General features: G+C 37.5%; 1 protein-coding gene across 3 annotated transcripts in view; it reads right to left on the minus strand.

Moving 5' to 3' along the window:
• The window catches only part of adamts3 (ADAM metallopeptidase with thrombospondin type 1 motif, 3), a 183446-nt gene that overhangs the window by 65641 nt on the left and 105466 nt on the right, over positions 1-12339 (minus strand). For all 3 annotated transcript variants that reach the window (XM_055200115.2, XM_055200113.2, XM_055200114.2), the window contains exons 11-15: positions 7112-7225; positions 6728-6873; positions 5760-5935; positions 2120-2253; positions 1685-1808 (exon numbers count right to left, since the gene is read on the minus strand). In XM_055200115.2, coding sequence (XP_055056090.2) covers positions 1685-1808; positions 2120-2253; positions 5760-5935; positions 6728-6873; positions 7112-7225 — 694 coding nt within the window. The remainder of the gene's footprint in view (positions 1-1684; positions 1809-2119; positions 2254-5759; positions 5936-6727; positions 6874-7111; positions 7226-12339) is intronic.

The following is a 12339-nucleotide window of genomic DNA, read 5'->3' on the forward strand; positions in this document are numbered from 1 at the left end:
TTGCTTTTTTTGTAAAGCACATTGAATTGGGTTGATGTATGCATTGTGCTATATAAATAAATTTTGATTTGATTTGAATATTATGGTCCGATGGATATAGATGAAATGGGTATAGATATACATTACTGTGCAAAAGTGCGTGGGTTCACACCAGCGGTAGAGGTGGCTATTCGCGCGTTGTAATTAATATATGATCACTAATTGCAAAAATAACTAATCTAATGGTAGCATGGTGGCCAAACTGTGGGTTCACACCAGATGCGAGTTCAACGATTTGCGCGAGTAGATTACATACAAAGCAACATGATCTCACAAAGTTCCGTAGGACAGTCACGGAATTTTTTGCAAATTTTTTCGTGGCATTCTCACGGATCTTCCCATTTTTCCGTGGCCCTGCTACGGACTGTCTTTTTCCGTGGCATCCTCACGGATTGGTTACTCAACTGCTTTTTCCTATTTTCAAACCATTTTTGCTTCGGTTTAGGGTCAGATCTGGTGTTTGCGTTAGGATGTCACTTTAACTATTGGTTTATACTATTTTTCCTGATTTATTCTTTTATATTTTCTAAACTTTAAACAATTGTCGCCTGGTGTTGGGGTTAGAGTTGGGTTTGGGTAGGGATGTCATTTCATGTAAATCTAACCCTAAACCGAAGCGAAAATGGTAAGAAAATAGGACAAAACAGTTGAGTAACCAATCCGTGAGAACGCCACGGAAAAAGACAGTCGGCAGCAGGGCCACGGAAAAATGCGGAGATCCGCGAGAATGCCACGGAAAAACGAGCACACAATTCCGCGACTATGCCACGGAAATCTGTGAGATCAGGTTGTACAAAGTCAATGCAAAGACGCGATCAGACGCTTCCTCGCGTGGGGCCACGAAAACACACGCTATTCGCCTCAAACGCATCTTTGCCCAAGTTGAAAATATTCAACTCGAATGAAACATTCACATGACACGAAGTTAAGAGTAATCTAGAGTGAGTAACGCAATGGCCCGTGTTTGGTGTGTACGTAGCATAAGACTTTGGCACAGTTCTGTAGATAATATAGGTATAGATGAAATGGGTCAGAGAATGTGATTCTCAAATCAATGTGCATGTATGAAATATGAAAAACAGCTCCTTTATTCTGTGGTATCAGGTCACGAGGGACATATCTAAAAATAAAGCTAATAAAACGTCAATACGGCCCAACTGAGTGTTTTTGCTGTTGACACTAAATGACAGTGATGAAACATAGGATGGAGGAGGACCTAGGAGGAGGTGCAATAAGATCTAAGTAAATACATCAATAACACATCCAACTGGGAAAGGGACAGACATGTAGCCGGTATCATAGTGCACTCTCAAAATTCAATGAATGAACAAAAGAAGGCTCAGATAATTGAATACCTAAACATAGCATTCAGTTTACATTCTCCTAATATATTACAACAGTAGTGTCTATTAATAATTTATCCATTCACATATGTGAAGTCAATAATAAAAATATATCTAAAGTCGAATTTTAATCATACCACACACTTTAGTAACTTCCAACAGTTAAAACAACTTCACCCGTATCAAGATTTGCAGCTTAAACCTAAAACTACGGGATAAAATATAATTGCAAGGCTCTGGTATAAGGAAAGCTGTCTAACGTGTAAGCATACTGTGTGTAAAGCCCAAGAAATGTATCTTACCAGTTTTCTTGGGGGTACGGGTAAATGTTCCTTTCACAGTTCGGCAGTGGGAGTTGTCACCCCCACAGACACCACATTTATCCTCCACTTTGTTTGAACCAATTTCCTTGTCACAGCCCACTTTCTGAAGCAGAGAGAGAGAGACATGCAACATACACTGAGATAAAAAGCAAGATTCTGCTGTTAGATACAGCTCAATATTTAATGGTTAGTAATATCGAAAAATGTAATAGTTTTTTTCTTGTAAAAGTACAAGCCTTGACATGGACAAATGTGAAAAACATTTAATTAATTCACAATTCAACGGCACTATTTTGGGAGAACAGTTAATAAAATGCAAACAACATTCACTGTACCATTGCTGAATGCTCCTTCTTCAAAGTAGTCATTTTTATGCAACAGGCTTTTTAATACAAGGTTTGCTTATTAGCTTACCACACACTCCCCACGCACACATATGCTGTATGGGTCTTTATATGAGCACTTTGTCCCATCATGTACCAGCTGCTTCATGTAAGCCACATCGCCTGTTTGTTTTGACTGGCAATAAAGGTGACATCTTTTGTTGGCTAAAAAAGAAAGGCAATTTTACGATAAAGCAATATAAAAAAACAACTTGATTGAGTTTGTGCGTTTTCTGTGTTAGCTATAATAAATAATGATGATAAAGCAACTTAAAAAATACAACTTCATTCTTTGTTAGCTATAATAAATAAAAAGTTACAGAATATATTTATATTTAATAACAAGCATACAAATTAAAAATGTACACTGCAATGTTCACTTTACTTGCATAAGGCTTTGAAATGTAACACAGGCTCAGAAGTTTGTTTTCGCAGCGTACGGCAGTTCAAATGATTTACACAAAGAACTTATCTACAGATGTCTGAGCAATCCGCAATCATTGACTATCAGTGGCTTTTGTGTTCAGCAATTTTGTTACTTAAAATCGCATTTCAAATACAGTAAATCTCAATGGTGAATAGAGGTATCTACAAATAGCCCAACGGATGAATGGAGCTCTACAGCAAACATCATGGAAAGCCTTAAAAGCAGGATTTAGCACTTTGGGTGTAAGGGCTCTTTTAAGATCTGATGGCGTCTTTTGCTACGCATGGCAAGCACTATAGAAAAGGGCCTTGATTTAAAACTGGAACGGATGTGCTGTGATTGTCCCAGAGGGGAGGAAGCATTTACAGTATGAGCTGTTCATGTAGACAGCTTCACTTGACTGTGCTGATTTTGCAGCACAAATTGTGGAAAATGCAGACAGTGCTGCATGTGTTGGAATTAGGGCTGGACGGTATGACAGTATCTATAGAGCAACAAATGTTGCTATATTTGGGTAAATTAATCTGTTTGCATTACATCAATTACATATGAGAACACAAAAAAAGTATAGGGTAATGTGTTAATAATTTAGAAATAGAAAGTAGAGTGAGATATGTTGGAAGTTGATATGGAGAAATGTGTTTTTTCAGTGGTAAGAGAAATATAACATGAATTAATGTAATTGATATAGAATGTATTTAAATTAAAACAAAAAAATATTATTTTTACGCATAAACATTTTCATCACTAACGAGAACATATAAATCGACCATTAGTGATCACCGACACTGCTTTCCTGTTTCAGTAACTTTCTGTCATAACTCGCTCAGCATAAGCAGATGGTGCTCTCGAATCCATTCAACACTGCGCAGCCTGATCGACAGATCAGAGCAAGATACCACAACAGCTGGTCACTATCCGCAGCGCACATGAAATAGAACGAAACAAAGCCCTGTTTGTAACAAATCGACTCTGATTAGCCAGTGCGCTCAACACGCTTGTTGCAGCTTGTGTCAATTTAAGGTGTCCAGTGACAGATGCAAAGGAAGGAAGTCTGAATGATAACAATATAGTTAATAATTCAGTAATAGCATGTCCACCGGGCCAAAGATTTCATGAGAATTTCACAGTAGTCCTGATGGCGAGAGAGAAAGAGATGGAGAAACAGAGAGAGAGAGAGAAAGAAAGAGAGAGAGTGTGTTATGGGTAACATAATCTTTTTATTTGGGGGGTTGCTCATTATCTCTTTCCCTGCCATTGACAAATTATCTCATCAATTAAGTAAGGGATAATCCACGGTTAGCCATACATTAAAGAATTTTAATGCACGACATTTTAAATGAGACATTGCAGGAGTTTTATGCTCTGTTCTGTCTACCGCTGGACACGAATACAGTGTTGCATTTTGATGTGTTTCAGAGCAGGTATAAACCGTCACATTACAAAATACAACATCATAAGTGATAAAGACTTCAAGTCAAGCCTCAAGTCTCATATATGGGTAGGTTTCTTCAAAAACACCCAATTTTGAGCAAAAAGCTGAGATAATTCCATTTTTGTAAAGGACTTTTAATAGAGATCAGATGCAGAGCGATCTTTAAAACATACACAGAGTTCTTTCTCTTTCACATGAGGCGCTACTTTTGGGTTGTATAAGTTGCGGAAGTGATAATAGCGGTATTGCAGAAAGCCGGAAATTCTCGTCATTGGCAGGGAAGCATTTTCTCTTAATTGACAAGTTATCTCGTCAATGGCAGGGAAAGAGTTAAAAGAGAAGCAGAGATCTCACTGAAAAAGTCAAAAACTGAAAGTGTTAACTGCCCATTTTGTTTAGTCTTTTTCGTATTGACCTCATCTTTGTTGTCTTCGAACTTATCTAGCTCTGCCGTTGTTAATTCTTTGTGGCGCTTTTTGTCATTCAACGTCTTCTCCAAGTCTTCTATTTCGTCTTGTGCCTGAGCTCATTTCTCAAAATTGCCATATTCACCATACAAATTAAACGATATGCAAAAAATCATCCATTTAGCCTATCTAAATAAACGTTTTCATATGTGTCTCTCCCTCTGTTTGCAAGTGTAACTGTGATACTATGGTTACCAATGTTTAAAGTAGTGGATTCATTTTCGAACTGTAATCAAACTGACTGGAACTACCTGTGCATTAAACGGTTTTACTACACACCTTCCAGCCAATCAGAATCCAGTATTTAAACAGCCCGTGGTATAAGAGAAAACATTTCCCTGCCAATAATGCTTTTCTGACAAGTTTTTAGGTAATCTGTAATCCCGCTATTATCCACTATTTTATAAAAAACTAAAGCAAAAACTAATTTTACTAATTTTAAACTCTGTGTATGTTTTGATGATTGTTTTGAATCTGATCTCTAAACAATTTCCAGAAACGCATTTATTTCAGCTTTTTGCTAAAAAATTTGTATTTTTTAAGAATCCTACCCATATTTAAGAGGTTATAAAAAGAGAACAAATAAAGATAGGATGAAACTTAATTTTTTCGTTTTGTTTGTTTGCTTGTTTGAAAGCAGAGGGTCTGTTCTTTCATTTGATATATTTGTACGTTTAAATATTTATAGAATACAATTTTCCTGGAAGGCTTTTATTTTGTGAAAATTAAAAAAATGCTGGTGGACAACTTTTTAAAAGGCTGGCGGGGAATAAGTAAAAAATTTTCAAAACCACTGTACAAAATTGATTTGAGTCAGTTTCAGTGGTTTTGTGTCTTTGTAGATATTTCTTGAGATGACGCCACGTTTACAGACTTTTTTGGAGTAGATCGGATAGGGAAAGCTCTGGCTTCATGTGGGTGTGGCTTTGGTTTACTGTTTTATAATTTTTTATTCAAGTGTTACACTTGTTGTGCCACTGCCAGACATAACTTAATGTCTTCTTCCTTTATTTCTTAACGCCATTCCAGCATCTACGGCTATATTTATGGTGAGAACCAGTTAATCCATACACAAGTTTTATTCAGACAAGTTGATCCATACACAGGTTGGGGGAGGGACAATTCCAATTTGCATGTTTTTGGCCTGTGGGAGGAAACCGGAGTACCAGGAGTAAACCCACGCTGACACAGGGAGAAACTTAATGTCTAAATTCAAATAAAAATAAATTAAATCAATAGAAAATGGCTAAACAACTTATTTGTATTTATGTTTGCTAAATCAAATATTAATCTTATTCTCTGACTCCCCAAAGTACACAGCTTTAAAATCTGACAAACTCACCATCCGGGTGCTCGTAAGGAAGCCAATGGTGCTTGCTGTTCTGGTACTCAAAGTGAGAGTTGCGAAGCTGACACTGCTGAGCTCTGAAGTCCTCAAAGTGTTTGGGGCAATCATTTGTGTTACACAGTTGGTACTCATAGTTCACCCCCGGGCAATCCTGACCTCCATTGGATGGACTAAAGAAGAGAAAAAGTCAATGACTTTAAACATTTTGGTACATAAATCAATAAGCAGTATGCAGGAAGTGCAAAATTGTATCAAAATAAATTTAAAATGGATCTCTTTGAAGGACTAAACTATCTCTTCTTTCATCACATAAAATATTTACATTACAATATTTACATTCAAACTAAGACGTGTTTGGATGAACATCAACCCCCAAAAAAGAATTTGCTTTCAAAAACCGCCTAAAATTCCACCGCTTTCATCATAAACCCCCATTTGGTTTTGTTTTAAGACATTTTCCCAAAAATGCAATCATCTACTGCTTAACTCAAATTACCACTTACACTCAACACAACCAGCAGACTCATGTGAAAGTGGCAAAAAGCAATTTTCAACCATTCTGTTCAGTCATGATCAAGCATGGATGATTATTTATATAAAAATCCACTTATAAGCCGATACATGAGAGAAAATGATGCTGGGATAAAGACTGCTGCCTTACACTGAGCAGATGTTTCTCTATGAGATTTAGATGTAAACTGGTTATTATAATTCATAATCATTTAAAAATGTATAAAACCTAAAAAGAAAGCAGGACACAACACAGTAAGATTCATTTTAGTTTATGTTCAAATGTGAATAATGTTAGTATCTTTTTTCCTTACTGGTTATAGAGTCAGTCATGTACATTCTAGGCCATTATATCCATCTAATTGATTATCATATCTACGACTGTGCAAGAACACCAGGGTGTAGGTTAAATGTTATGCCTCCTCTGACTGCGAGTACAGTAGATAACATACATAGGGTTGTTGCACTGGCGGGTTCTGAAGCGCACGCCCGTCCCGCAGGAACGAGAGCAGGAGCCATACTTGCTCCAATCACCCCAGGCCCCATCTTGCTTCACTTGGTTGGCATTCTTCCACATGCAGTGACCTTTGTAGCACCACTATGAGGGAAGAAAAGACAATCAGCTTGGATGGATGTGCGGTTGCTCCCTTTAGGAGCTATTTCTACATTATATGACCCATAAAAGTGCTTCTGTTAGTGCAACATAATGTAGTCAAGTTGTTGAACTCAATGACAGACAGAACACAATTGGAAATGTAGATGAAGCACATTTCTGCTTACAAAACATTTTAGGGAATAAAGGAACCATAGGGAAACAGGCAGACATGCAAAATTACCTTTCCAGGCGCGCATTCAGTGCCATCCAATGGAGGACCCTTTTTGGTTTTGCAGAAGTAAGGGTTATCTGGATGACTACACCACAGCTGCTTGCATGGATCAAATGTGCGAAACTAAAAGGGAAGAAAAGTGCCTATGGTTGGATGGTTGGCATTTTCAGAGAAAAATAGAGAATTAAATGGTGAGACTAATGTAAAAGAAATTTGATCTTTTGTGCCCAGCTACTATTCTGCAGGAGATAAGCCCTGACAATCCCTCTGCTCTTTCCAACACTTGAGTTCAGATTGAATAAAAGAAAAATGAATTGATTTTTCATCGTAAGAATGCCAGTGCTGGTCAAAGCTAGTAGTCCTATTCCCCATAAAGAGAGAAAGAGAGAGAGACAGAGAGGGAGAGGGAGGGAGGCGAGATGATTTTTGTTGCATGTTTATTGCAAATGACACATCGTGGAGATGATTCGGGAATGACAACCTTATCCACTGGAGGTTGATGCGCGGCTGGGCTTCTGTTCATTACAACATTTTCTTTTCATTAAGCACAGTATGAACAAGTGGCATGGAAATTATAATGTGGAGGTTCGAACATCCTAGAATTTGCAGGATACACACAAAAAATACACACGCAATATAAACAAACAATTAAAATGGCAGCTTGAAACACTACACTGTGAGAGGAAGCGAATGACAGGTGAGATACCAGGTTTATCCTTGAGCTCTGTGCTTTACCATAACACTGCTGCTTATGTGCAGTACAGTACAGAACAGTAACGCCTCAGACATTCTGTTAATAAATGGACTCAAGAAAGACACAACGCTATGCTGAAGGCATAGCTGGGAAGAGGTTTTTATGAAAAAGCACTTCCAGCCTAAAGCCTTTACAAAGTCCCTTCGGCAAAAAAATTTCTTTAGCTCTGTCACTGGCTCAAGGCTTCAAATCATTTTCATTCAATGCACTGAATTCTGAATTCTTTTTTATTAAAGGATTAGTACATTTTCTTAAAATAAATCCAGATAATTTACTCACCACCATGTCATCCAAAATTTTGATGTCTTTTTTTGTTCAGTCGAGAAGAAATTATGTTTTTTGAAGAAAACATTCCAGGATTTTTCTCATTTTAATGGACTTTAATGGACCCCAACACTTAACAGTTTTTTCAACTGAGTTTAAACGATCCCAAACGAGGCATAAGGGTCTTATCTAGCGAAACGATTGTCATTTTTTTACAAGAAAAATAAAAATATGCACTTTTAAACCACAACTTCTCGTCTATCTTTGGTTCTGTGAAGTGCCAGCGCGACCCCACGCAATTGCGTAATGCCGTGGAAAGGTCACGTGTTACATATATGAAACGCACATTTGCGGACCATTTAAACAATAAACTGACACAAAGACATCAATTAGTATCATTCGACATACAACAACGTCAGAACAGTCCTCTTTCTCCACACTTGTAAACACTGGGGCGGAGTTTCGCATACCTCATCCATGACCTCTTGAAGTGATGACGTATAGTGTGAGGTCGCGCTGGGGCGTTACATGACCGGAGATAAACAAGAAGTTGTGGTTTAAAAGTGCATATTTTTATTTTTCTTGTCAAAAATGACAATCGATTCGCTAGATAAGACCCCTATGCCTCGTTTGGGATCGTTTAGAGTCCTTTGAAACTCCGTTGAAAAAACCTGTTAAGTGTTGAGTTAAGTGTTAGGGTCCATTAAAGTCCATTAAAATGAGAAAAATCCTGGAATGTTTTCTTTTAAAAACATAAATTGTTCTCGACTGAACAAAGAAAGACATCATCATTTTGTATGACATGGTGGTGAGTAAATTATCTGGATTTTTTTTAAGAAAATGGACTAATCCTTTAAGCTAAAAAATGAAATGTTTAGGCTAAATAGGTTAATGCAATTCCATGCATTCTGACTGATTAAAACAGCTAAAGATATGTAATCCTTATGCTAAACAAATGCAAAGTGACAAAAAGCAGTATTTATCAAACATGGGTACCCTTTACATATGAGTGACCCCATATTCCTTCATGGGCACTTTATGCATTCTCGAGGTTCTAAGTGAGATGCGTTGAGTTGTGTTTGACTAAGCGCATTGTGACAAAAACAGTTGACGCGTTGTGCAAATGAGTGGGAAAAAACAGGTTGCGCATTCCATGTTTGTCGCGACGTGAAGCGGACCTTCCATAGGAATGAATGAAAACACTTGGAGCATGTGTGCCAGGGCTTAGCCCCAGACAGCCCTATACCAATTTAAACCCTGCCCACCAGAGATATGAAGAACGTAATACTGTCATGATTCTGCCCTCTTGTCATTGTTTTAGTATTAGTCATGAGGCAGGATCATGACAGGCTCATGTGTTGTGTGAAAGCACTACTGGCCTTGTTAATTTAGGCCATGTGCTTTCTGTCTCTTCTCCTGACCCCGCCCACTTGTTTCCTTTAATCATCCCATTATTGTTTGATTCATGTCACCTGTTCCCCTCTTGATTTGCTCCCCTATTTAATGCCCTTGTGTTTGCTGTCTTGTGTGGATTCGTTTTGTTCTAGCATGTACGTACCTGTGTGTTTCAGAAATCTAGAGTATTTGTCAAAGTTTATTATTCTGTTTTACTGTTGATATCCTAGTCTTGTTCCAGTCCTTGTTAGAATAGTCTTGTTCTTCATTGTCTAGTCATTGCCTTTAGTGATGGGGAAATGAAGCATCGAATCAAGCACCGATACTTCCCTTACTGTTTCGAACCATGATTCGAAGCCTCAACGAGGGTGTTGAAAACAGCGGCATCTTTTGGTTAATAAAACCTAAAGCAGTCGCTTCTGGAAGAAGCTCCGTCAGTGAAGCAACAAGCTGATGAAATTCAGATGAATATTAATATTATGTGTACAAATAAAGCTTAGACAACATGTGTGTGAATGGTCAATATAATAAACGTATTTACTCATTCAAGTGTGGCAAAAATGTCAGTATTTAAGGCGGAGTCCATGATGTTTGAAAGCACATGTTGATATTTGAAATCACCTAAAAAAACACGCCCCTACCCCAATAGAATCTGTACCTTCTGTTGATAGACCCGCCACACACATACGCAACCCCGCATTTGATTTGATTTGATTGGCTATAAGTGGGTTTTGGTAGTCGGTCCGTCTCCTTTTCCAAACCGTTTTTCAAACATTGACTACGTTTACATGCTGTCAATATTTGGGTTATGGTCGAGTTAAGGTCGGGTTTCGGGTTTCTGAAACATTCGGAATAACCCGTTTACATGCGTGAGCAGAGAGAGTTACCCCTGTATACATGGAATTGGCAATATCCTGATGTAAACTGTGATTAAAAGGTAAATGCTGTGATTTTGCGTGGCTCACTAGTGCGCTTTGCGGTTTTACTGCCTTCATTTACTAAAATAAAGGTATTATTTAAATCCAGAACAAGCTGCACCGATGTAGAAGCAGGGTAGGCTAAGTTGCATGTCTTTCCTTTTTTTGATGAAAAGATTAACACGCTATATACTAGCCTTCAGCTAAATATATTTTTGAAAAAAAATTAATTGAAGAACAATTTTCTAACAAGAAGGTTTTTAAGTGCAAATTTACAGAGCATCTGTAAATAGAACAGACAACCACGTCTTAAAGAAATTTAAATTAGACAGTATTTATGCACCTATAAATGTACAAAACGAATGCAAAAGCTTACAGAAGGCAATGAATATTTATTTATGGCATTTTCAATAATATATTAGTAGATAAATTGACATATATAAAGTATGAAAACGAATAAATCATTATTTTGGCTAAATTAAGCTGGAAAGATAATTTTTATAATTGTCATCCTTTCAGAACAAGCTTTTATGCTACCTATAATAACTTACATTATATCCTGAGTGTTACTTGGCCGAAAATATGTAGAAATACATGCAAGTAAAAAAGTACAGAACAAAAATGTTTAGCTCACGCGGATAGAACGAAAAGCCGTTAATTAAGCAGAGGACGTCCAGAAACAGTCGAGTCGGCAAATGATCACCAATGTTCATAATGATTCACGCAGGTACTGTTGATGATAAACTTTCATATCTAAATGTCAGGTAAGAGTCAAGTATTCAGTCAGTTAATAATAAAGCCACCGGCGTTATTGCAACATCCTAATCCACAGAGCGGACGCTGCATACAAAGAAAAAACCTAAGGTTTTTATTTTACGTGGTTTTAATGCTGGTAAGCAATCAGTTATATTATGCCGCTTTGTATTTGTGTGGATCAGTTAAATTAAAGTAATTTTAATCTTAGAAACCGCATCTATGCAGACGACGCTATGCAGTTATTCTGTCATCTTTCACTTTTTTCACACATTCACTGTATTTAACGAAATATGAATAGCATAGTATTACATTTTGAATTCAAATTCACAAAAAAAACCCAAGTTACTCTCATAACTATTGACAATCTATTTGAACTTTATTATACATGTATGATGTGAAAAACAATAGCAATATATTAATTTAACGTGCAAAGCGCGGTTGTTGCAATTGGTTTCCTCCTCGCTCTAAAAGTGTATAGAAGTTCCTCTACTCAAAAGACCAAGATTCCTTGCGAATAGAACATGCGCAGAACACAAATCAATGTTCCTTTTGATGGGAATATCCCGATGCGCGTTTACATGACCAAAATTTCGGGCTAGAAAAGAGGTAACCCAGGGGTAATATTCGGGATTTTAAAAACAGGAATATTAGCATATTCGGGTTTTTGCCGGTGTTTACATGGACGTGCGCGACCGGGTTATTGCTAATATTCCGGATTTGAACGGGTTACTGGCTGCATGTAAACGCAGTCATTGTGGACTCCGCCTTTAAATAATAAGAGTTAACATTCATACGATTCAATGCTGTATTTTATTGATTAATGTTCACACGCAAAATATGTACATACAATCCTATCTATTCGGTATTATGTTGGACTAAAATGTGAATAATGCAAATAACTGCTAAAAAACCTCTGGGGTTTGAACGTTCTGACACGCAAAGCGAAGCGCACACGTGACTGAACAGAAAGTGAAGCTTCGTTTGTCATTGGTCCCGTGATTTCTACGTTAACAGCACAAGCTTCGAATCGATGCTTTATCTGGCACGCCCACCTTTGCTCGACACAAGCTCCGAAGCCCCGCTTTAAATGTAACATCACTAACTGCCTTGTTTTACCCCCTTGTGGGTCTTTTGTTTTGTGTGTCTTGTTA

The sequence above is a fragment of the Misgurnus anguillicaudatus genome, chromosome 22 (assembly GCF_027580225.2).
Source record: "Misgurnus anguillicaudatus chromosome 22, ASM2758022v2, whole genome shotgun sequence".
Lineage (NCBI taxonomy): Eukaryota > Metazoa > Chordata > Actinopteri > Cypriniformes > Cobitidae > Misgurnus > Misgurnus anguillicaudatus.